The sequence below is a fragment of the Phaenicophaeus curvirostris genome, chromosome 16, assembly GCF_032191515.1.
Source record: "Phaenicophaeus curvirostris isolate KB17595 chromosome 16, BPBGC_Pcur_1.0, whole genome shotgun sequence".
In the NCBI taxonomy this organism is placed as follows: Eukaryota; Metazoa; Chordata; class Aves; order Cuculiformes; family Cuculidae; genus Phaenicophaeus; species Phaenicophaeus curvirostris.
The window spans coordinates 8515257-8539083 of NC_091407.1; the positions used below are offsets into that span (position 1 = coordinate 8515257).

General features: G+C 47.8%; 1 protein-coding gene across 2 annotated transcripts in view; it reads left to right on the forward strand.

Moving 5' to 3' along the window:
- The window catches only part of LMF1 (lipase maturation factor 1), a 191911-nt gene that overhangs the window by 40077 nt on the left and 128007 nt on the right, over nt 1-23827 (forward strand). For both annotated transcript variants that reach the window (XM_069869999.1, XM_069870000.1), the window contains one exon: nt 15985-16133. In XM_069869999.1, coding sequence (XP_069726100.1) covers nt 15985-16133 — 149 coding nt within the window. The remainder of the gene's footprint in view (nt 1-15984; nt 16134-23827) is intronic.

Consider the following 23827-nt stretch of genomic DNA (forward strand, 5'->3'; position numbering starts at 1 on the left):
GAGATAAATCCACTTCCTCGGGGGTTTCTCCCGGGTCTGCAGTCGGTGCTGCAGCTCCTAAGGTGTCGTGGTACAACTCAGCTCATCGTGTAAAACCCCTGCTCACGCTTGGCAACGTTTGCAGCTCTGCAGTGTAGCCGAGATGGTGATTTTATTTGGTTATTTAGTTTTGAAGTTAAATTGATGCCTCTATTTCAACCTACTGGGATATGGAGAGCTCTGAGATCCGAGAGCGCAGTGAAAATGGTTTATAGACAGTTAAGCAGGGGAATTTGGCCAAGGCTTTCTGGCACACAGCTTGGACAGTTATAATAATTTATTATAATATTTTCCCATCTGTTTGTTATTATTAAATATGAAGCAGTGATATTGCACAACCTTACCTTTTGGATTGATGTCCGGAAGAAATGGGTGTACGTTTTTATTGAATACCTCTTAACTCTACAGTACGGTTACAAACAGTGTTTTGAACTTCTCCTTTGTGAGTTTTAAGTAAAATTAAGTTTAAAAACTCCCAACATGCGCTGCTCTTTAAGGGTCAGTGCTTTCTTTTTGGAAAATAAGCCCGCATGTGGATAACTTTCTCAGGTGTTTGATTTCACTTCTAAGTCATAGAATCATGGAGTGGTTTGGGTTGGAAGGGACCTTTAAGCCCATCCAGTTCCAGGGACACCTCCCACTGGATCAGGGGCTCCAAGCCCCATCCAACCTGGCCTTGAACCCCTCCAGGGATGGGGCAGTCACCACTGCTCTGGGCAACCTGGACCAGGGCCTCCTCACCCTCACAGCAAAACATTTCTACCTAAGATCTCATCTCAATCTCCCCTCTTAATTATTTTAACAAATAATGCATATCACAGAATTGTTAAGGTTGGAAAAGACCTCTAAGTTCATCCAGTCCAACCATTGGTCCACTGTGGCTCCTAAACCATGTCCCAAAGAGCTAGAGATGCTTCGGGATTGCTCTTGGTTTCCTTACCCTGTTTCAAATGATTTTTAAATAGGACATCTTTTCTCCCTTCCACCCTGGGCTTTCTTGGTGGGAGCGTCCCGTGAGCTCGGGTAGATGATAAATCCCAGGAGTGAGTGTCACTGGTGTTCAGGCTCCCTTCGCATGTGTTTCCAGTTACTGGATTTCAGCTTCACTGACAGGTTTCCCATTAATGATTGCAAGTTTGCATCAAAGGCGAGATGACTGCTTCTGTTGATAAATTGAATTCAGTCTTGGAGCAACTGTTTTAGAGGCATTTCCATTCACTTGGAATTCCACCATTAGCGCGGTTGTGGGGTATTTTCCCCTGCTTTGCGGTATCGATGACCAGCTCCCCGCGCAGGACCTGCTATTTCGCATTCCCAGGTTGGCTTTACATTGCTGAACACTTAATGAGCTACACACTCCCTTGTTGGATCTCTCTTTGTTCTGGGACACAGGCGTTTTCAGCCTGAATTAATAACCCTGTCGAGCGAGGACAGGAAAGCCAGTGATTAATTCATATGGTTCATTTTATGCACTGAAGTCATTTGGATTTCTTACAGTGGGGAGAGACGAGTTTTGTGGTATTGGGACATATGTGAATAACTGTTTAATATTGGTTGTCACTGTCTTGTGTGAGTTTTTTTTAATGTGGTTGATTTCAGCAGTTTATATAAAAATATAAAAAGCTGCTTCTTCAAATTAGAAGCAAAAATTCTAATTATATGCTATAGAATATCCTCGCAAGTGAATTTGCTGTCACATGCATGGGAAACCCACCACCCAGGTTGCCGGCAGTGTAACCGTGGCTGGCGGCTTCGCGGCGGCAAGGGGCAAAGGAAAATCTTGCTGTAGGCTGTGTTGTGTTATCATTAAACCTCTGGTTCCTTCCACTGGCAGCGTCTCAGCAGAACTCGGGGAATGGCAACGTTTGTGGGAAAACATTTCTTTTCTTCTCCTCTTTTTCCTTAGGAGGAAGGATTCATGGGATTTGCTGCTGGGCTAGAGAAGAGGGATCGTGGAATGGTTTGGGTTGGAAAGGACCTCAAAGCCCATCCAGTTCCAACCCCTGCCATGGGCAGGGACACCTCCCACTGGATCAGGGGCTCCAAGCCCCATCCAACCTGGCCTTGAACCCCTCCAGGGATGGGGCAGTCACCACTGCTCTGGGCAACCTGGGCCAGGGCCTCCCCACCCTCACAGCAAAACATTTCTTCCTATGATCTAATCTCAATCTCCCCTCTTCCAGCTGAAAACCATTCCCTGTCATCCTATCCTTGCAATCCCTGATCAAGGACCCCTCCCCAGCTTTCCTGGAGCCCTTCTCAGGACTGGAAGCTGCTCTCAGGTCTCCCTGGAACATTCTCTTCTCCACACTGAACAACCCCAACTCTCTTGGACTGTTGTTATGGAGTTGCTCTTGGTCATATTTTGCTGGGATGCTCAATCGTGGTGAGCCATCAGATCCATCAGAGTGTCCAGAGTGTTATTTTGTTGGGATGACCGGAATCAGTCACCAGAGGCCGCATGTGCATTGGGACATCTTCCCTGATGACCTGGCTGTACAAACCCTTTATTCGTGCTCCTGGGTCTTCCCACCTTGGTACCTGTGCCAGCCCACAGTAGTGGCTGAGCCAGGTCACCTGGGCTTCTCCTTCACCACAAAGTGTGTGAGCAACCCTCATGCTGCCGCGTCTTGAGGAAGCTGGGCTGAAGTTATGTGGTCCCAAATGGAGCAAAATCCCTGCTTTAGGTTTCTCCAAGAATCAGTTTGCACTTGGTTTTGATTTTGTCGCAGTAGCTATAAGTAATAAATGGTTGTTGAGAGCTCTGAAAAGGAGAGAAAGGGCTCATGATTTAAAAATGCTTTCCTGGAAGAAACAACCTTGCCAGCTGAAATGCTGGACAATGTAAAATGAAATTCCTGAGTGTGGTGGTAGGGATTCTTGTTTGGTTGGTTTTGTTGTTATTGTGGTTTTTGTTTTCTTTATGCTTTCCTGACTAGAGAAGAGGAGAGATGAGTCTGGATTTAGGGTTGTCTTTATAGCTGTGTTTTGTTACTGATTATGGGATGTAACCATGAATAAAAATAGAATTGTGAGGCTTAAAATATTAGCTGTTGCTTCATAACATTGTTGTGTCAGGAGCTTCAGGGTTCCTCTGTCGCGTTCTCTGGCCCTGGAGATCCAGAGCCTGCAGCTGGAGGGGGTGCAGCACCCTGGGACAGAAATAATTAGCGTACTTAATCCCCTGTCAAAGGAAATTGGCTTGATGGATGGGGCAGAAAACAAGAAATGCAGAGCCCTGCAGTCCTAAACCTGCCGGTGCTCCGGGAGTGGGTTTGAAGCAGGTCTGTGTCACTTGGTACTTGGTGGGGTGGTACCTGAATTGAAGTGCAAAGCCCAAGGGACATGGGAGAGGTGGTAAACTGAGGCATTCAAGTGGATTGTGGAAGACTGGAGACTTCCCGCAGAGCATGTGGCACGTGTTTAGTCTTGTGTAGTCATTTCTGCAGAGGGCAATTATGCAGTTACTTTGCCTTGGGTAAATATAGATTTCAGCTCGCACGATTTTGAGGTGGATTTTGTAATTTTTGGGAACATATAACTGTTTTAATTTCCTTTTGAAGATGTTCTTGATCGCTCCCTTGATACTTCTTCCATCAGATTATTCTCTTGACAGTTGAGCGTGACAGCTCAGGTCTCTCAATTATCTTTGCTCCTGTCCCAGATGGATTTGGGCTTGGAAATTGTGTTGGAGGGAACAGGTGAGGACAGGATGGCCAGACTGACTTTAGGCATGGAATTTGCTGGTTGTAGGTCTTGGTGTGCCACCTCCACCTCCCTGTGGGGCTGCAGCACTCGGTGGGGTGGGTGATGCTCAACCTCCCATGCTCTGAAAGCTTCACAGTTTGATGGTGTCTCTGAGCCTTTGGCTTGCCTTTCCTAAGCGCAGAATCATGGAAACAGGAGGGACTTTTTACAAGAGTATGGAGTCATAGGACAAGGGGGAATGGCTTTAAATTGGAAGGAGGATGAGTTAGATTGGACATTAGGTAGAAATCCTTCATGTTGAGGGTGAGGAGGCCCTGGCCCAGGTTGCCCAGAGCAGTGGTGGCTGCCCCATCCCTGGAGGGGTTCAAGGCCAGGTTGGATGGGGCTTGGAGCCCCTGATCCAGTGGGAGATGTCTCCTGCCCATGGCAGGGTGTGAGACTGGATGGGCTTTGAGGTCCCTTCCAACCCAAACTGTTCCATCATTCTGGGATTCAGGGGATGTGCAGCTTCCAGAAGCATCCGTACCCCGGGGGGGCACCGAGCCCTTCCCTGTGTCCCCCTGGCTGTCCTGCCCCCAGAGCACGCGGTTCAGCTGCGTCTGCTGTCCAGCCACATCGCCCAACTGCTTGCACTGGGGCTTCCTTAGTTTTCCAAAGTGGATTTCAGAGTTTCTTTTCAAACTATCATAAACAGTTAAAGCAACTAACCCACAGCTGTCAAAATAAATAACTCTGCTTTGTGTTGCTTTATCTTTTTGTTTTCTTACCACTCTGAAACATGCTTATTCCTAAAAATGGAATCCATGTCATTCTTGCAGCTGCTGGTTCCGATTAGCGAGGGTGTCTGTCTCTGGCTCCCTTGCCAGCTTCGGAGATTTTCAAGCTTAACAAGTCATATCTATACGCGTGACAAGGAGAATGGCATGTTAATAAGGGCAACACTTAATGAACACCACATCTGGCTGCTTCTCAGCGTAAACCTGGTTTATATTTACCCTTTTTTATCAGTTAAAGTCTATATTTATGTTTTAGATGTGGATATAATTGGGCATTTACTCCTGTTATTTTGTAGTCGTAAGCCAAGCTGCTGTTTGACACGGGTGGAAGCTGCTCTGGGTAACTGAGGTGCGTCCACGTTTCATAAAGGGAGTCAAATATTAGGACAGGCTGAGAAAACAGCTTAAAGAAGCAACCTGAGATCTTCAGACTCTATTATTTCTCTCTCTTCTCAGTGCATCTCAGTGAAGACTGAAGAGTAATTTGATCATTGTGGGGGATTTCTGTGGTAGAGGGAAGAGAAAATGCCAAATTAGGGCTGCTTTATTGCAAAAACAGTAGATAAAATGTTATGGATTTGACAGGCTGCTTAATAACTGTCACTGTTTCTGGGCGATGGAGTGGAGAGGTCATCATCTCAAATCTTGACATCAGGCCTGCAGTGTTTTAATTTGCTTCCCTGTGTTTAAGCTGGAATTGGCAGGTTTGGGGTTGAGGTGGCTGAGCGTGGCTCTGCACCCCATGCTGGCTGCATCCTCCTTCCCTTTCTCTCTCTGAAATTCATTAGCGGGTTGGCTTTGGAGGTGTCCGGAGGATGCTTTTGGCTTTTGTTCAAAATGAGTAATGATGGGAAGAGCACTAGATTCTGCGGCAAGTGGGTTTGTTTCTGCTGCTCTGGTCAATTGGCTGTTGTATGGGCAGCAGCGGCTCCAGGGTGGGTTGGGTGTGTTGAAGGTTTAGTGTTGCCTGCGGGCAGATAGATCATCCCAACGGCTGCTGACAGAGATCTTTGCTGTAGCTGAAAGTAATTATGTTGAAGCGTTTCTGATTTCTCTTATTGTTTATAATTTTCAATGTGTTTTATGTTAGTTTAATTGTTTGAGCAGTGTATTAAACAGTTGCTGCTCTGGTCCATCTCTTTATATCAACAGGGAAGTTTCAGGACTTGGCAGGCTTGGCACAGAGTTCAGGTCTCTGACTGTCAGCGTTTCTGTTTGTGTGTTTGCTCATCTCTTTGTACTACACAGGGAGAGAATGACTTCCTAATGCAGTTGGCTTTTTGGCATTCATCCTGTAATTGCCAAAAAGCTGCTGCTTCCTCCTACGTATCATCAGATCTTTTTAAAATCAGATGAATTTTGAAAGCAGCTTTTTTGATTTCCTGACGTCCGCGTTTGGTCTTCCTTCCTCCTGCTCTCTCTTCCTTCCTTTGTTCTTGGAGGTTAAAGCTGTGGGTGTTGAGGTCCCATTAGTCATCATGGCCACTTCTGAGCTCAGCGTGCTGAAAAATGCCTGGATTAAACCATTCCTGAATTACAGCAGGTTGACATCACAGAGGCTTAGTTAAAATTAGTTGAGTTACTTCAGACTGATGTAGGTGAACAGAGAGTCTTGTTTACTCCTGCTGGGACGGAGGGTATGTCCTAAAGGATACATCAATATCAATTTTCTTATCAAACTGTAATCCTGAAAATAGCCTTCATAGTAAATCCCTTTTTAGAATCAGAACATTCATATTAGAGGTACTGGGGTAGTTTTCTCATGTTGTCTTGCCTAAACATTATCGTGCTTTTCTTTGTCTGTTCATTTGTTTTAAGGCTTTGAGTGTAAAAGACAGTGCAGGAATGAGAGTGGAAGCTCCTTCTGTGGGTTAAAGTACTTTCTGGAGTTCACACCAGCGAAGAAAATGAGCCCTGCAATCCTGTCCCTCCTGATGGCTGTTAGCTCAAGCACTGTTGATGTTTCCTTGGATGAGTGTGGTCAGTGGGATCTGGGCTGTGCAAACTCCAGCTCTCCCCAGGCTTTCGCTCCACACCTGGTTTGCGGAGCTGATGGTGCCTCCTGGGTGTTTGGAGTGCGCATTCTGTGGGCATCTGGTGATGGGTTGTGTGTAAGGGTGTGTGGATGAGTGTTTGTCACACTGACTGGTGGGACCATGACCATGGCTGGTGTCTCTAGCCTGTGCACCATCAGAAACCAATGTGCCATGCCCACTATCTAACATGCAAAGCTGTGCTCTCCATGCTCTACTTCTCTGAGCCTTTCATGTTCAGCCTAAAACTGGCCATAACCTGCTCGTGGTCTCCACATCTCACTGTTGAGAGAACACCTTTGTTGTCCCTGCTGTTTGGAGTGATCCTGCAGCCATTGGGGCATTGGATGGGTTTATTTGCCTTGACATTCATGAACGATGCAGCCTTTTTACCCTACTGGCTGTACTTTAAGGGCATTACGTGCAGGAAAAAAGTGAGGGAAGCAGAGAAAACTTTAAATGAGAGCTCCACTTCAACCTGACAGGGAATCTGGATGAAGTCCTCCCTCGGTGAGTATTTATCATCTCCTCCAAATGTGGATGCTAAAACATGTGCTTGCATGAGGCTAGAATGCGATCTCCCAGGGGCCATGTGAATCGCGCATGATACAGCAGGAAAAAATTGTCGAATACGCTTTTTATTTCAAGACTTGCTTTCTGTCTGCTAGCAAAACAGTTTGCCAGGTGCCTTCATGGTGTTGGTTTTAATTTATTCTTGCTTGAAGTGTGCAAGTGGGGAATGATAGTTTCGAAATGGTGAGGAAAGTGGGCTGGTTGAGCTGTTAGGCTCAACGTTGCCATGCTAACCATGTTAACAGCTGCTAATGGTTTCTTAAGCTGCCAAAGCTGCCCGAAGATAGATTTAACACCCAACAGACACCTGTTTTTAGCAATTCTGCTCCGCAGGCACATGGCACAGTCCTGCAGGGGTCTTGGCCATAAAGAACAGATAAAATGTGTTCAACAGGTTGCTTGAGAAGGTGGGAATTGCTGGCTTTCTACTTCATTTTAAGGCTTTTTTAGTGGAGGGTAAGGAGGAAAAGTGCAATAAGAAGGAATCTAACTTGGAAGAGATGAGCACTAAAAGGGATTTTTGGGCATTTTGAACTTAACTACATCTCCCACAGCCTTTGGTGTCTTTCTGTCAATCACAGGACCTTCATGTCCTATTGAATGAACTCTGACTGCTCTGGGCTGGTAGGTGAGAGTTCAGTCTTTGATTATGTTCTGGTTTTGCTTCTTTTCTTTTAAGCCAAACCGTCCTGACGCTGTGCACTTGGCTGTGCCATCTCTGTTCTTTTCATCTGATCTGCCTGGGTTTTCAGAGAGAAGACTTACCAGGAACCTGCAACTGGGTTTTAGTTAGATCATGGACTTCAAAGCGATCAATGCAGAAATGATAGTTGGAAGGAAATCCCTTCTAGGTTATAATTATTTGTCCCAGGAACTGGAATTCCTTAGTGATGATATGTATTTTCCCTATTGTTTTCCTAGTGCTGTGGGAACCTGGCAGGAGGTGGACTCTGGTGGTAGGTGCTGCGCGCACCTGAACCTCTGCACGGGGGAACGGAGGAATCGTTATGTTGGATCACTGCTTTGAATTCACTAGGTCTTGCTTCCAGCAGTACCAGAGCCAGCTGCTTCAAAGGAAAACGGAGCGTTCCGCAGTAGGCAGGTTATCGGTTTCTCAGGGAAAGCTTCCCTCCGACAATTCCCATCAGCCAGCAATTGTTCTCTGCCTTCAGGCTTTTCTGTTTCAAGCCTTTAAAGCTGCTTTCTTTTCTTCTGCTGAGAATTGATTGAGTGGGAACACGGCATGCCCAAACGCAATGTGTAGCACCAGTACTAAATGGATCATATTGCCCGGTCATGGTGGCATCACTTGTCCTTGGCCTCTGCTTTCATTCTGTGTCTGTTCCCAGCTCTGTTTGACATCTCATTTTGCAGTCAGTCCCTTCCATCGCTTCCCATTCCATTTACACAGTTTTTTGTGTCACACCTGGTTTGTGACTGTTGCAGGATGCCCGGCTTGTTTTTTCTCCCCCTGTCTTTGTGTCCAGCTTCAATCCTGCTGATCTTGGTCTGAATTTATTGATGGCCAACATTCACCCTGCTCCTCATAATTCATTAGGGGGGAATGGGGTCAGTTCCCCACTGCAGGAGGTGAGTCTGGAGGAGCTGTTATTCCTGCTGTTGGGTCGCCCTGGAGCCCAACATCAACCTCAGCCATGCTCGCAGGAGGGCGGTGGGGAATCCTGGGGAGCCACTGTCATCTCCTGGCCTTGAACCCCTCCTGATGCTTCTTCCCCTTGGCTGGGGCACATGTCTTGTGGCTGTTTTCTGTGTGAAGGGTTTGAGGGATGGCTTGAGGTGCTGGCAAGCCCAGTGAGAAGGCAGGAGCTGCTGTGGTTGCACATCTTCAAAGCCAACGCTCCCTTCACTGATGAGACGCGATGCTTGCCAAGTTCTCTTTGTCTTGATGGCCGTGCTTGAGAGAGGCTGGTGCCCCTGAGTTCATAGGAACACAGATGAGATTATTTGCGTTACTTTAAGACAGAGTAATTAAATACAGTATGTACGGATCCCTCAAAATGACAGCCGCCCACAGAGCTAAAAACAGGAAATCCATTACCTTCATTATTTAAAAAATAAAATAAGAGTCCTCCCAACTGATTCCTTTGTCACTTAAAGTTCTGCCTGGAAGGAGGGCTAATTTAAAGCTGCATTAACTCACTGTTATCACCCTCCTGGTACCTAAGTAGTTCCTAATGACTACCCTGGAGAGCACTTGGAAGCTTTTAAAAGTTTTTATGTTAAATTTTTTTTCTGTGTGGTTTATACTTTAAGAACAAAAGTTGTTGATAACAGTTTTCCAAATCTTCCAAAACCATCAAGAACTCTTCTGTTGGCTGCAGAAACGTGAAGTTATCACCAGTCTCTTATCTCTTTGGCATATGGAAAGTTTGAAACATTTAATAGAGGTGATGGCTGGGGAAAGTGGGTACAGCAGAGACTGACCGTGGGAAGATGCCATCCAGGAGGACCTGGAGAGGTGAGGCTGTGTGAACCTCACGAAGTTCAACAAGGCCAAGAGCAAGGACCTGTGCTTGGGTCAGGGCAATCTCTAGCACAAATTCAGGCTGGGTGGAGACTGGATTGAGAGCAGCCCTGAAGAGAAGGACTTGGGGTGCTGGTGGGTGAGAAGCTCAACATTCATTGTCCGTGGGTGGTTTTTGGGGGGTGGGATGTGTTTTTTCATGAGATTTAGCTTTCATAGTTGGAAGAGAGGGATAAGTTTGATGGGGCTATTCTTCAAGGCAACATGTACTTATTATAAGAAGCATCGATACATCAGTTCAGTTTGGAGCATTTTCTATTTCAATTTGTTTCTGCTCATGGCAGGTGAGCGCAGATGGCAGCGGGAGGGAGGAGCCTCCGGTGGGGAAGGTGAGAGGGATGACTGGTGGGGCAGAGCACCCTGGCAGGTTGATACCTCATTGCTCAGATGTTCCTCACTGCTGGACACGGCTCCGTTTGCATCAGTTGAACCGCACGTGGTAGCTGCAATGAGCATTGCAGCCTGGAGTCCTTGGTCAGGATAAGCTCTAGTCATCGGCATAACCCGTGCAGTTTTCAACAGGTGTTTTAACGCTATAACTGAATTTATCTGATAGTAAATCTCAGGGAGGTGGGGAGGAGAGGCTCAGGAGCAGTTAATCCGATTCCAGGGTAAGTCAGTCCGTATTGGGTATCTCCTGCGCTGGCTGCTGGGCGCTGTGACACCCAATATCGCAGGGAGACAGCTGCGTGCCCGCTCCTGGTGCGCGGGCTGCGGAGAGCGCGGCAAAATGCATAGAAGCATTTGCCTGTGCTATGCAAACATGTTGTCTCTAAACCTGATGTGTAGGTATGTACGTACAAAAAAGAGCATTTCACCTTATCCCGTGTTTTAAGAAGAAAAGAGGAGTACCGAAAGGGGCTCCAGGAAAGCTGGGGAGGGGCTCTTGATCAGGGAGGGCAGGGACAGGACAAGAGGGAACGGTTTTCAGCTGCAAGAAGGGAGATTGAGATGAGATCTTACGAAGGAATATTAGAACTAATACTTTCTATAGGGAGCTGTAATGGGGCTGCTTTGGCCTTTTCTGGACACCGTTCATGCCAAATTGCTGGGGTTTTCTACATGTTAAGCACCAGTAGTGCTTTCTACAGCACATCAGATGTTCCTTCTGGCGTGTACGGTCTCTGCTGAAGGGCTCAGTGAGACCGCGTGGTCCTGGCATTCGCAGTTCCTCTATAAAGCAGCAAATGGGTTTTGACTCTAGAGATCGCTTGGTGTTGAGCTGAATTTCGTAGCTTTTAGATAATTTTGAAGAAGAAAAACATTTGAAAACCCTAAAAGGAAAATGGGAAAGCTCTTTTTTTTGTTTGTTTTTGCTTCCTCCCCTTCCCTTTCTTTCCTGTCCCCCCGGCATATCCGCCCTGCTGCTCCTCCTCTGCCCCAGCAGAGACCTCTAGAAAATGCCAAACTCTGGATTTTGCTACACCAGGTTGGGAGCTTGTAGCAAACATTCCAAATGCGTGTGGGGCAAGTGCAGCCACCATTGGCAGTTTATTTTATTTCAATTCTTCCTCCCCCCACCCCCCCCCCCAAAAAAAAAAACCCCGTGGCTCCCTCTCCGGCTGTGCTGGAGATAACAATGGGGCGCTTTGTGCCGCGCTGCAGCTGCTGAAATTTGACTAGATCCAACTGAAGAAAACAGGAGCAGGTGGGTCAACAACGTGACCCTTTCGTTCCCAGCAGTATCAGTGTGCGCTGGGGCCGGAGGGACTGGGGCGAAGGTGAGCCTTGAGGTTTAGCCCAGACCAGGAGGATGTGTTGGTTGGAGCTTTGAGGATGGGAGCTGCCTTTCCAAGATAGCCCCGATGCCGCAAAATATCATGGGGTTTGCTGCTGTTTATAAAACGGGCTTAGGTCCAAAAATGTTCAAGTTGGGAAATGTCGCTGTGTGTGATCAACTGGCATCACTATGAAAGATCTTTGCTCTATTACTGGTGTTGTGATGCCCACGTTGCTGCTAGTTTCTCGGCGTGTGTGATGCTCCTTGGCTGCCACGTGGATGCCCCTGAAGCACCCGATGGCCAGCGCCTTCCCTTCCCTCTCACAGCCCCAAGGAGGGGATTATTGATTCCCCATCTGGGTCTGCCCAGGTTATGGAGATGATCCTTCATGGCCATGTTTTTGGTGTGCAAGAACTGTCCTACAGACTGCTGAGGGTGGGAATTTCTGCAACTTGGAGGAGGGTTCAGTATGTGGTTCCTGGTACGTTTGGTGGAGACGGGGATGTGGTTGCATTGGGCACCTTAGCCTGGCAGTGCCACCGGTCCTATTGCCAGCAGCAAGTACATCTCATCAGCTTTGCCTGGTGAGGAGCAAGAAGAGGAGGATAAGGACAGGGTGGAAAATACTGTTGTTACTTAGCTGCATGGGTTAGCCAAGTACCTGTCGTGCTTAAAGTCGTCCCTGCCAAGGTGTTATGACTTGGTTGATTCCCTGCAGGCGTGTTTAGGCTTTGGGAGCCTCAACAGTGGTGTTAAAAGGTGGCAATGCTCAGTCTTCAGCAGACACATGGTTACGGCCTCAAACCTGTCTAAGATTGCAAGGGATTTTGAGTCTGAGGCATTAAAGGGTAGACGGGAACAACTGTTTGTAAGTCAGCAGTAGAAATACATGGGTTTTGTTGATGGATCTTATAATCTTGCTTCCCAATATCAATTTACAATGAAGTGAATGTGAGGTGGAGCAGAGCTCCCTGCTTTTACTCTGTGCGGTGGGGATAGTTGTGTTGAACAGCGTGTTCGCGTCTTTGAAAATCTTCACAATTTAGCTGTAATTTTTAGCCGAAGACATCAGGGACCGCAGGGATAGGACAAGGGGGAATGGTTTTCAGCTGAAAGAGGGGAGATTGAGATGAGATCTTAGGAAGAAATGTTTTGCTGTGAGGGTGGGGAGGCCCTGGCCCAGGTTTCCCAGAGCAGTGGTGGCTGCCCCATCCCTGGAGGTGTTCAAGGCCAGGTTGGATGGGGCTTTTGGCAACATGATTCAGTGGGAGGTGGGATAGAATCCACAGGGCTTCTATGACATGTGTAGCATTTCGGCTAATCCCACCATCACGAGGGCTTGCGTTGCTTATGGAGTAGCATCAAACAGTACTTTGTTTGCGCAAGATGAAGCCTGTAAGAGGAGTAACAGGTTACAGCCAGGATGAGCCCCTGCTAAATGGGGAAGGGGCGAGCAGTGACAGCTTTGGCAGTGGGTTCCGACTGGGAGGGCTGCCGCAGGGAAGGGTGAGGAGCTGCTTGGGGTGGAAAGGAGATGGATGGCAGCTGGAGAGGAGCTTCCGCTGCCCAGGGCAGGGTATGAGGCTGTTTGGGTGATGTGTGCTAGTATGGAAAATTGATCTGCATGACCACATTACCAGCTGTGGAGACTCAGTCCGTCAGGAAGAGGGCTGTTAATAAATCAGAGCCTCTCCGTGCAGATCTGCATCTTGGACTGGGTTTGTAGCCGAAGCTCGCTGTGATCTGATACGAAGGTCAGAGGCAGAGCACAGCACAGCACAACGCTTCATCTGCACTAGCAAATCTGCCCTTGCCCTCGGCGGGTGCGGAGCAACTAGGGCTGGACAGGATTTAGCTGCAAGCCGAAGAGGTTTAGAGGGAGACTTGTGAATCGGCGCTGTGACCGTAGTTTGTCCTTGGCTGCACTTGCAAGTTAAACCCTGTTTGGTGCTGGCTTAGCTGCGCCCGCTGCCAGCCCCCGTTGTCAGCAGCGGGTAATTTAAGAGGTTTCTCCCAACAGCTGGCAGCACTGTTTACTCGGGTCCTCCCACCGCGGCGCTGAGCTGTCCCCCTCGCTGGCACCGGTCGCCTCGGATTATGCTGTTGGACTCGCAGCCGGGTGGTGGTGGTGCCAGGATTCAAAGTTGTCGCTGTGGAACAAGGAGCACAGGTGCAGGGCTGAACTCATGAGCCTTGGAGGCCACATACCGGGAAGGCTTCGGCTTCGCTCCGGACACACGCGCACTCATGCACGTGTCCCTGCGTGCCAGATGCCTGTTCATATAACCCATCTAATGTGAAAGAAATGTGTTGCTTGTGATCACGCCATCCTTTCATGCCTCTTCCTTCCACGCACGCTGGATGCGTGCTCGTATAACACATTTAATGTGCAAGGAATGTGTCACGCAGGATCACACCAGGCTTTCACGCCCCTTCCGTCCACGCACGCAAATGTATCTGTGAGAAAATTTGTATAAAAATAAGATTAAGAAATTGCCCCTCAAGTCCTGCTTGGTGAGAGACGATGCTGCTCTGCAAAGGGAGATGCAAATATATGGATGTAAAGGCCGTTTGAAGACTGGATGAGGCTCTGAGCACCCTGATCCAGTGGGAGGTGACCCTGCTGGAACTGGACGGGCTTTGGGGTCCCTTCCAGCCAAAACCGTTCCATGATTCTATGAGATGCAGAGGTGCCCGCCTTCTGCTCAGCCATCCAGCACGCATCCTATATGTCTGCGGGGGAACACAGCGATTACCATATGAAAACACTGATAACAGTGGGATTCTTGTGCAGGCAGCACTGAAGGAGATGTACTACCAGTTTGGTGCCAGTTAGACCCATAACTGCTGTTTGCGGCTGTGTTCAGTAACAATTAACCTTTCACATTCTGTGTTAGCTGTTGCTTTCCTGGTGCAGCTGCTTTGATAACAATATACCTCGCTTCTCCTCGCAGAAGTGCTAATTCTGGTGGTTGGGGTGTCTTCTCTAGAAACCAAAGGGTATATAGAAGGAGAATGGGGATGTTTTAAAAGCTGGTTCACATATAATAGTGTTTTTGTCAAAAACGTGCCAGCACATTACATTCTGATTTAAAGGACCTTGTGCATATTAAGGAGATTGTGTGACTGCTACTTCAAATATTTTAAAGGAAATCCAACATAGTCTTGCTTGTGTGACAAAGTCATAGAATCGTGGAATGGTTTGGGTTAGAAAGGACCTCAAAGTCCATCCAGTTCCACCCCCTGCCATGGGCAGGGACACCTCCCACTGGATGCAGTTGCTCAGAGCCCCATCCAACCTGGTCTTGAACACCTCCAGGGATGGGGCAGCCACCACTGCTCTGGGCAGCCTGGTCCATGGCCTCCTCGCCCTCACAGGGAAACGTTTCTTCCTAAAATTGCATCTCTGTGAATTCTATGATTCTATCTCTATTTCCCCTCTTTCAGCTTCTAAGCTCGTTCTAAGGCTCTAGACTTAGGCTTCTAGACTTCTAAGCTCATGCAATATAGCCGCCATCCCAACCCCACCATACCTACTAAACTATGTCCCAAAGTGCCACAGCTGAACATTGTTTGAACCCCTCCAGAGATGGTGACTTCACAATTTCCCTGGGTAGCCTCTTGCAATGCTTCACCATTCTTTTGGTTCCCACTTGGGAAGGAAAATGGGTGCAAGTGACCCACACGCAGGCACCGTCTGGTTTAATTTTTGTAGACATGTGTGTGGGAATTGCAGCATCTTAAATGGCTCTGAGGAGGTTACTGAGTTTTCAGGAACTGTCCATTTACTGTGCCATCCAGTGTCTTTCTTTTTTCATGGCTTCAGAGTGCAATCGCATCACACGGAAATATTTGAAGTTAAGAGTATGTAATTAGAGATGGGATAAAGTTGGAGTCATTTGATTTTGACATCGGTATCTCATGACTTAAATATGTAGTGGAGGTTGGGCTTCACCTGTCCAAACAGAATGGCTGTGCTCTGGCTCCTCTTCCTGAAGAATTATTTCAATATTTGTACTCTGTGCTGGGCTGGAAAATGCAAAGTGGAGATTTGCATGAAGTAGATTGTAGTCTGTCTTCTCCAGTGTGCCCGATACTACAGGCAACAGGTTTGCTGTGTGCTTAAAAGGCTGCACTCTGCCCTCAGCTCCCCTGGTATCTGATCTAGAGTCATTGTGCCAAATCCAGCAACACGGAAAACTGGCCTGATGGGTGATTTGGGCATTTTGCATTCTGATTTTTTTAATTATTAAAAAATTCATGAAAGTTCATATTTTTTTCTTTCACTTCATGCTGCATGAAATAACCACATGAACCACAAAAGTCTCGATCTGTTCTCCTGGAGAACAACACAACCCATTGCACCAAACGTAGGTGCATATCATTATTGTTATAGCATAAAGTATCTGAATTCCCAGTGTGCGATGGGTGTGTTAGGGCAGAGTTGGCATCAAGTTCCCCCAAGATAAACATAAAAAGCGTTACAAGTTTGGTTTTATTTTTGGGTTGTTTAAAATTTGTGAGAGGATATCTTACAGGATTCTACTATAACTATTTTCTCTTTAATTTCTCACATGCTGGCACTGCAGGATGGGAATCGCAGCTCCTGGAAACAGGATTCCTGGGGATCTTCCTCTGCCCACTCTGGACCCTCTCCCGCCTGCCGCAACGCTCTCCTCCTTCCAACATTGTCATCTGGGGCTTTCGGTGGCTGATTTTCAGGATCATGCTTGGAGCAGTGAGTAGACTTCACATTTTTGCATTTTGGAGGTGATGGCAAAAAGTGCGTCTCATCCAGGCAGGAAACCCTGGTCCAGCATACTGGAGTCCTGTAGGTTAGGAACTTTTCTGGTTAGGAAGAAGGAGTGTGTAGCAGGGAATGCTTCAAGCTCTGGTGCACGGAGTCTTTTGCCTGGTTATTGGTGTTTATTTTAAGGAGGACAAACAAAGGAGTATGAATATCTGCTTCTTTGGATATTGCCCAGTATCCAGTTGTATCTGTTCCTGCTGATTTGTGTCATATTCTGAATTACGGAACAGGTTGGATAGAAAGGAAAACCATGCTCACCAGACAACTTTGTTACTGTTCTCTGTGCTGCTTCTTGGTTTTATCCGGACAGTAATAACTCTTGTGTTATTTTAGGGAGTACCCTCTGCTGAAGAGATGCCACCTTGCGTCCCTTGGCTGCCTGGGTTACTGATGTGTCAGTAACAGGCATGGGACAGGAAAACATTGAAAGGCCATTAGATGGGGATCTATATAAGCAAGTGGAAATCGGTGATTGATGGTATCTTTAATGCTTCAGGGCCCAAACACGTGTACGTTTCCTTCTCGGCATGGGTAATGACGCTTGCAGGCACCGGGAAGCGTATGTAATGCGTGAAACCAAAGTATCCTCAGGAGTGCAGGTGCACCTGCTCCCAGACCGTCTTTGGTTTCTTCCCTAATCTGGGCAGGAGGTGGAACATGTGCACAAATGTGGGCTGAAGGAGGTTTTTCCCAGGGGTAGGATTGGGAGTCTTACACAGAAGGAAAGTTTGACTTGCCTGCCCAGATCTTCAGGGACTCTTTGAGCTGGCTGGGGTAAAGTTTTTCTCGTAAAACACTGTCCTTCAAGAGTATTCCCTGGGATCGGCTTGGTTCTCCTCACCTTGTGTTGGATGTTAGGTGAGCAGGGCCATATGCAAGCTGGAAACACACTTAGATGGGCAGGGACACCTTCCACTGGATCAGGGGCTCCAAGCTCCATCCAACCTGGCCTTGAACACCTCCAGGGATGGGGCAGCCACCACTGCTCTGGGCAACCTGGGCCAGGGCCTCCCCACCCTCGCAGCAAAACATTTCTTCCTAGTATCTCATCTTAATCTCTCTTCTTTCAGCTGAAAACTCTTCCTCCTCATCCTATCCCTGCCCTCCAGATACAGAGATAGAGATAGAGCCTGTGAGAAGCAGAATAATCCCGGCTGCATACTTGGAGGAGGCGAGGAACGCGGGCAGGCTCTGCTGCTGGGGTTTGATTGGCAGCAAGTGCTGGGCTGATCTCAAATATTTCCAGCTTTTTATAAGGCGTAATTATGTGATTCAATCTATATGTTTGATGTTCCTAATAATCCATTAGTGCAGGATGTAAAGACGGATGCTTCTTAGGAACATGCAGAGGCAACAGAAGAGCGGTCCCTTTGTGTGAACGAGCAGCTTGTTAGGAAATAAGTGATGCAAACAGGCATTTACAGGGCTGATTTGCCTCAGAAGTGCTCAGTGACTCAATGTCTTTGTCGTTTTGCTTGTGACTCTGTCACTTGTTTCTTGACACTTAGAAGATGCAAAGCCTTGGTTTGTGTTTCCATGAGAATTAAGAGATGGCTAAGCAGAGGTGGGTGCTAAGCCCGTGAGATGTTAACCAGGGACATTCTCTGAGCAGCAGTGTCTCGACAGAGGGAGCAGCCTCTGCTCTTGGTGAGGTGCTTCACTGTTGCCTGGTGGTAATGAGGTGTCTTGATGACAGCAGCTTCCTGGGAAGACATCAAAGGCCTAATGCTGGACTCTCACGCCTCAGCCCGTTATTAAGTATAGATCTTTTCAGTAGACTGAGTTTGTTTTCCAGCTGCTCAGTTCCCTGTAGAGCCGTTGTTGGACTCGGTGCATTTGATGGTCTGGGAATGGTGGGGCTGTCTGCGTTCTTTTGGCCCGGCTCCTCAGACTGGGGCAGACTCTTCTGTGAGCCCCTCACCGCAGTCCTGGCGGGGTCTCAGCTCTGGCAGCCGTTCAGCTAAACTGCGGATTTTTATAGAATACTAGAATAGAATCATAGAATCATTGAGGCTGGAAAAGGCCTCTGAACTCATCCAGTCCAACCATCAGCCCAACACCACCGTGCCGAGTAAACCATGTCCCCAAGTGCCAAGTCTACACACTTTTTTGAACACCTCCAGGGACGGAAACTCCCCCACTGCCCTGGGCAGCCTCTGCCAGGGCTTTACTACTCTGCCAGTGAAGAAATTGTTCCTAATATCCAATCTAAACCTCCCTTAGTGCAACTTGAGGCCGTTTCCTCTCATCCTATCACTTGTTCCATGGGAGAAGAGACCAACATCCTCCTTATAATCACCTGATTCTTAGTAATGGGACTTGTTCAAGGAGTATTTGTGCCTCCCTGGATCAGTGGAACAGCATCTTCCCTGCATCCTGTGGCTTCTCAAAGCCAAGTCCCAGTGGTGCTGTCTGGGCCATGCTCTTGCTGTGTTACTGGGGCTGTGATCTTATACAGCACTAACACCCTGTTCAGCAAACGCTAGTCCCATTCTTTCTTGCAAAAGGCTTGAAGGTAGATGCCAACTTTGGCAAATTCATATATTTTGTGTAGTCACCTGCTGCAGTGCACTGGGCTGGAGGAACCCAAATACCCATTCCGTTCGTGGTGGGGCAGGCTGGGAGCAGCTATGAATTGCTGACACCACGGTGCTGAAGCTTCGTAGCAGCTCCTTTGGTCCTGAAAGCCATTAGCGATTGCATACATAAACCATAAAGTACAGTTTCTGTTTCTTCATCACTTGGGTCTACAAAATGTTGTGTGCGTACTTGCTCAGAAATGTGAGAATTCGATTTTCATCAACACCTGTGTGCGTAGCTATGGTAACGCTGATAAAACTTAGTAACTGGAAAAACACGTGTAAAGGGATAAGAGCGTGGGAATGTGATTTAATGAGGTTTTGGGAAGAACCCTGGGCAAAGCTCATCCTCTTTGCCCCCCTCAGTGGGTGAATGGTGGCTGCACTGAGTGTCAGGGATGTCTTCTGATTTCTCTGCCATGGGGTTTTCCTGCATCTCGTGAACTTTAACGCCCATCTGGCTTGAGGTGTGAGGCTGTGGAGGAGCTCAGGCTGCGTCGAGCTGAGTCTTGGCTTGCAAAGGCTGATGCTTTTCACCGTAGACATGACTTTGATGATGTCCTCACTGATTATTCCCGAGGGTTGCCTCTGCTTGTTACCCACAGCTCCTCCAGTCTCCCACCAGAGGGGTTTTTTGACAAGAGGCAGTTAAATGTGGGCCTCTTCCCTCCCACCAGCACATCTTTCTGTCAGTAAAGCAGATTTAAACGGGGTGGGTAGTGAGTTCAGGTCTAACTTCACATAGTGTTGCCTCTTCCAGTTGGAGGTGATGAATTAGGGACTGGGTTGGGGAAACAGATCATAGAATAGCTTGGGTTGGAAGACACCTTAAAGATCCCAAGCTGAGAGAGTGGGGAAACCTGAATGGGTGTGGGCTGAGCAGGAGAGAGCTGTGGCAGCCCCGCGTGCGGCAGAGGATGCTGTGCTGCTCCCAGCAGAGGATGCTGTGCTGCTCCCAGCAAGGTGCTGGGGCACTTTCCCACTTGGACAGATTTTTCGTGCTCGGTGCTGCAATCGTGTGTGGCCGGGTTTAGGCCTGCCAAGGTCCATGCCGAGATCTGTCCTTGCCCTCTTACATCTTAACTTAACTGGGGAGCGTTAAATAGCAGGCGGCTATGAGCGAAGGAGATGCAAGTGGTTTCTGTTGGGGGCGTGTGACAGCTTTTGCACATGTGCTCTGTCCTATTCGTGTTGTCTAAGGCTTGGGGATATTTGAAGCGTTTGTGAAGGTTTTTAACGAGTGTCTGGATTGCTGCCGCAGGTGAAGTTAGCGGAACAAGTCGGGCGAGGGAGCCCTGCCTGGAAGCACAAGCTGCTGCTGCTTTACTGCAGCTCTGTGTTGCTGCAGCTGCGCAGCCGGCACTCGGGGCAGCATGGAAAGGTCGTTATCCATTTACGGCTGCTGTTCCTCCTGTAAAACATGAGGCACACAGAATGTCTTTAGGTCAGGTTGGACTTGAGGCCAATGAGAAGCGAGAGTTGATGCTGTTTTCTTATACCAGAGCCGATGTGACTGCTGCTTGCACATGGCACTCGGTGCCGTTGGGTATCTGTGGTCCCTCTGGAAGCGCCAAGCAGCGGTGATGGGCTTCACTTTACGTAGCTTTTCATCATCTCCACTTAAAACCATCTCTTGTGCCTCTTCCCTCCGCAGCTTTCTTGTTATGAGATATAGATGTGGCACCTGGCAGGTTGCTGTATGACACACAGCCAGGGACTGTGTGTTGTGCTGAGAACATAGATCCCATCCCAGTGTATGTGCTGAGCAAGGGAGGTGTCACTGGGAATATCTTATCAGAAACGATGGTCGATGGTTGAATTATAGAATCATTGGATATTTGGATTGGAAGGGACCTTAAGCCTATCCAGTTCCACCCCCTGCCATGGGCAGGGACACCTCCCACTGGATCAGGGGCTCCAAGCCCCATCCAACCTGGCCTTGAACCCCTCCAGGAATGAGGCAGCCACCCCTGCTCTGGGCAACCTGGGCCAGGGCCTCCCCACATTCACAGCAAAACATTTCTTCCTCAGATCTCATCTCAGTCTCCCCTCTTGCAGCCTAAAGTCATTCCTCTTCATCCTGTCCCTACCCTCCCTGATCAAAAACCTCTCCACAGCTTTCCTGGAGCCCCTTTCAACACTGGAAGCTGCTCAGAGCCTTCTCTTCTCACAACCCCAACTGTCTCAGCCCGTCCTTGTGTGGGAGGTGCTTCAGCCCTCGGATCATCTCTGTGATTGCCTCTGAACTAGAGATTCCCACTCTCTTGTTCCTGCAAACCTGCTGCATCTCTTTCTCATGGCAGCATAGACAAGCATCCAAGCATTGGGGGGTGTAACAGCACACTGGGAAACTGGAAGTAAATAGGGAATCAAGGTGGAGCTGTGTCTCGCAAAGGATCTCAGCCATATGGAATAAGTTACCAGGGAAGGTGGCTGGAGCAGAGAATGTAAGTGAGTCTGAGACATCTTGATTAGTTTTTGGAGGAAAGGATTGAAGAGCGTAGTGAAAAAGCAGGGAAACAGGATTTAAAGCACATTACCACTTTAATTTAAAAGTGCCCAAAGCAAGGAAATTCAGGTTTAAAGCTGCCACTCTGTCTGTGGCCAATGCAGGTGCTGGGGTTGGGAGGACTCGGCAGGGTCTGTGTCCAGATGGGTCCCTGCCCTGTGGGCTCCTCTCCCAGCAGGACCACGAAGCTTAAGAAAAGCCTCACACTTGCCCCAAGAATTATATCCTTTCTTGTGCATGTTCTGTAATAATAGGATAATAATATTCATAATATATATGTATTTTTATATAGCAATGCTATAATCATCTACTTTGTGTGCCGTGTCCTTAGCGTGTCCCTTGCATGATGCATCAAGCTGTTGGAGGGGCGGCTCACCACGCCAGGCTGGCAGCACACTGGGCACCTGAGATGAGGTTCTTCTCTTTTTTATGGCCTCAAGTTGTGCCAGGGGAGGTTTAGATTAGACATTAGGAAAAGTTTCTTTACTGAAAGAGCAGCAAAGCATTGGAACTAACTGCCCAGGGCAGTGGAGGTGTCTCCGTCCCTAGAGGGATTCAAAAAACATGTAGATGTGGCACTTGGGGTCATGCCTGAGTCGGCACTGTGGGGTTGGGCTGACGGTTGGACTGGGTGAGCTTCGAGGTCTTTCCCAACCTCAATGATTCTATGATCTTATCTTCCTGTCTTGGAGAGCCCTTCCCAGAATTTGCTGCCTGGTGTGGCAGGTCCTGAGGGGCCCGGTGGGACTTTGGGGAAACCCAAGGGCATCTTTTCAGTTGTGATTTGTGCCTTGGCGCTCCCTCTCTTTGCTTTACTCTCTGTAACCCATGTTCCTTTTTATTTTTTTCCCACTTCCCACATTTCCTTCTCTGAATGTAACTACAGACTGACCCCCCCCATGTCCCAGCTCTGCCTCTCTCAGCTGTTCATCCTCACAAGACGCTGCTGCAGCCCAGAGGAGTCCTGGAGTGATTTTTGGCAGGCAGAGACTTAGCAAATAATTTAACTCCTAGTGTTTTGAGTCTAAACAAAAAATGTTTCCCCTTTTACAGGAGTAAAAAAAAAAGATCATTTAAAGTGACAGACTTGGGAAAGAAATAGTGCAAAAAGATTTATAATAATTAGCAATTAATTCTTCCACCAAATTCTCATTATTGTTTCCTAGTAGATATCACCCATTTATTGCCCTTGGCCCAGGTTGCCCAGAGCAGTGGTGGCTGCCCCATCCCTGGAGGGGTTCAAGGCCAGGTTGGATGGGGCTTGGAGCCCCTGATCCAGTGGGAGGTGTCTCTGCCCATAGCAGGGAGTGGGACTGGATGGGTTTGAGTTCTCTTCCAAACCGAACCATCCCATGATTCTATGATTTTTTCAGAGAGATGTGTTTGCACAAAGAGAGAATCAATTATTTCCATTATTTGTATATCATTAGGTATTTAATCACTTTAAAAATTATTTTTCCCCTTTTTTTAACACTTACAAAGAATTTATCTTTTAACCAACTCCAGCAAATTATTTTCAGGAACTGGTGGTTCATGTTAAACCTTGTTTCTCATGTTTTGTTTTCACTTGGGTGCTGTTAGAAGTGTCATAACGTGGGTGGCATTTGAAAGGTTACTAGGAAGGGTGGGGACATGATTAGCTAATAAGGGAGATGAACTTTCTGGCAAAAATAATGAAGACTTTGAAGCAAACAGAATCTGGATGCCTGTAGTAAAATCGCATTAGATGTAATGCAATAAAAGTTGGAATTTAGGCTATCTCTGTAAATAGAAAAGAAAAGAAGAAGAATCAAACGGATGTAGTTGTCATTCCGGTGACAAGCGTGCCCTGATCCTGGGCATTACGGCTCTGAAATGGAGAATAATTATTCTAATTTGTTTTATTACATTAGCGTGGGTAGGAGGGAAGAAAGGGAGCTTTCTTTTATGGCTTTCTCATTATTCATCAGCGAGCACGGCCAGGCCAGGCTCCCGGCTCCTGCGCCGGGGCTTCATGGGAATTTTTGGAAAATGATGTCTGCAATGTTCTGACCTTTGCCGTCCCAGCTGCAGCCTCCTCCTCTCTGCAGGGATCCCACACTTGACTCCTTAGCAACCTCCTTTGTGCCTCTGATCTCTCTCGGTTTGTCTGGTAATAGCCCTTGGCAGGAAGACTTGTTGTTCTTCGGTGGCTGGAAAAGGCAGGGAGCCCCTAATGCCAAGTACTTTTCCAAATCCCTTTCACCCACTCCTTGCGGAGTTGCCTTCAAAGTCAATCAGATGCTGGTGCAGTCATGGTGGCTTCTCAAAGGGTCTTTCTGGTAGTGGAGGGGAAAACCAGCAACAAACAGAACAACACAAAAATCAACACTGGTGACTTCTCTTTCAGAAGAGTGTTTTCCAGTCTGTGATTGTGGTTGTGTTTTGTGGTGACTCCAGTTTTGTGCTGGACCAACCTGCATCCGTTGCAGCAGAATCGGGATGTTCGCCTCTTCAGTGGGTGGGATCCTACGGCTCTCGGAGCCCATCCCTGCCTGGGCTGGAGGGTACAGGGC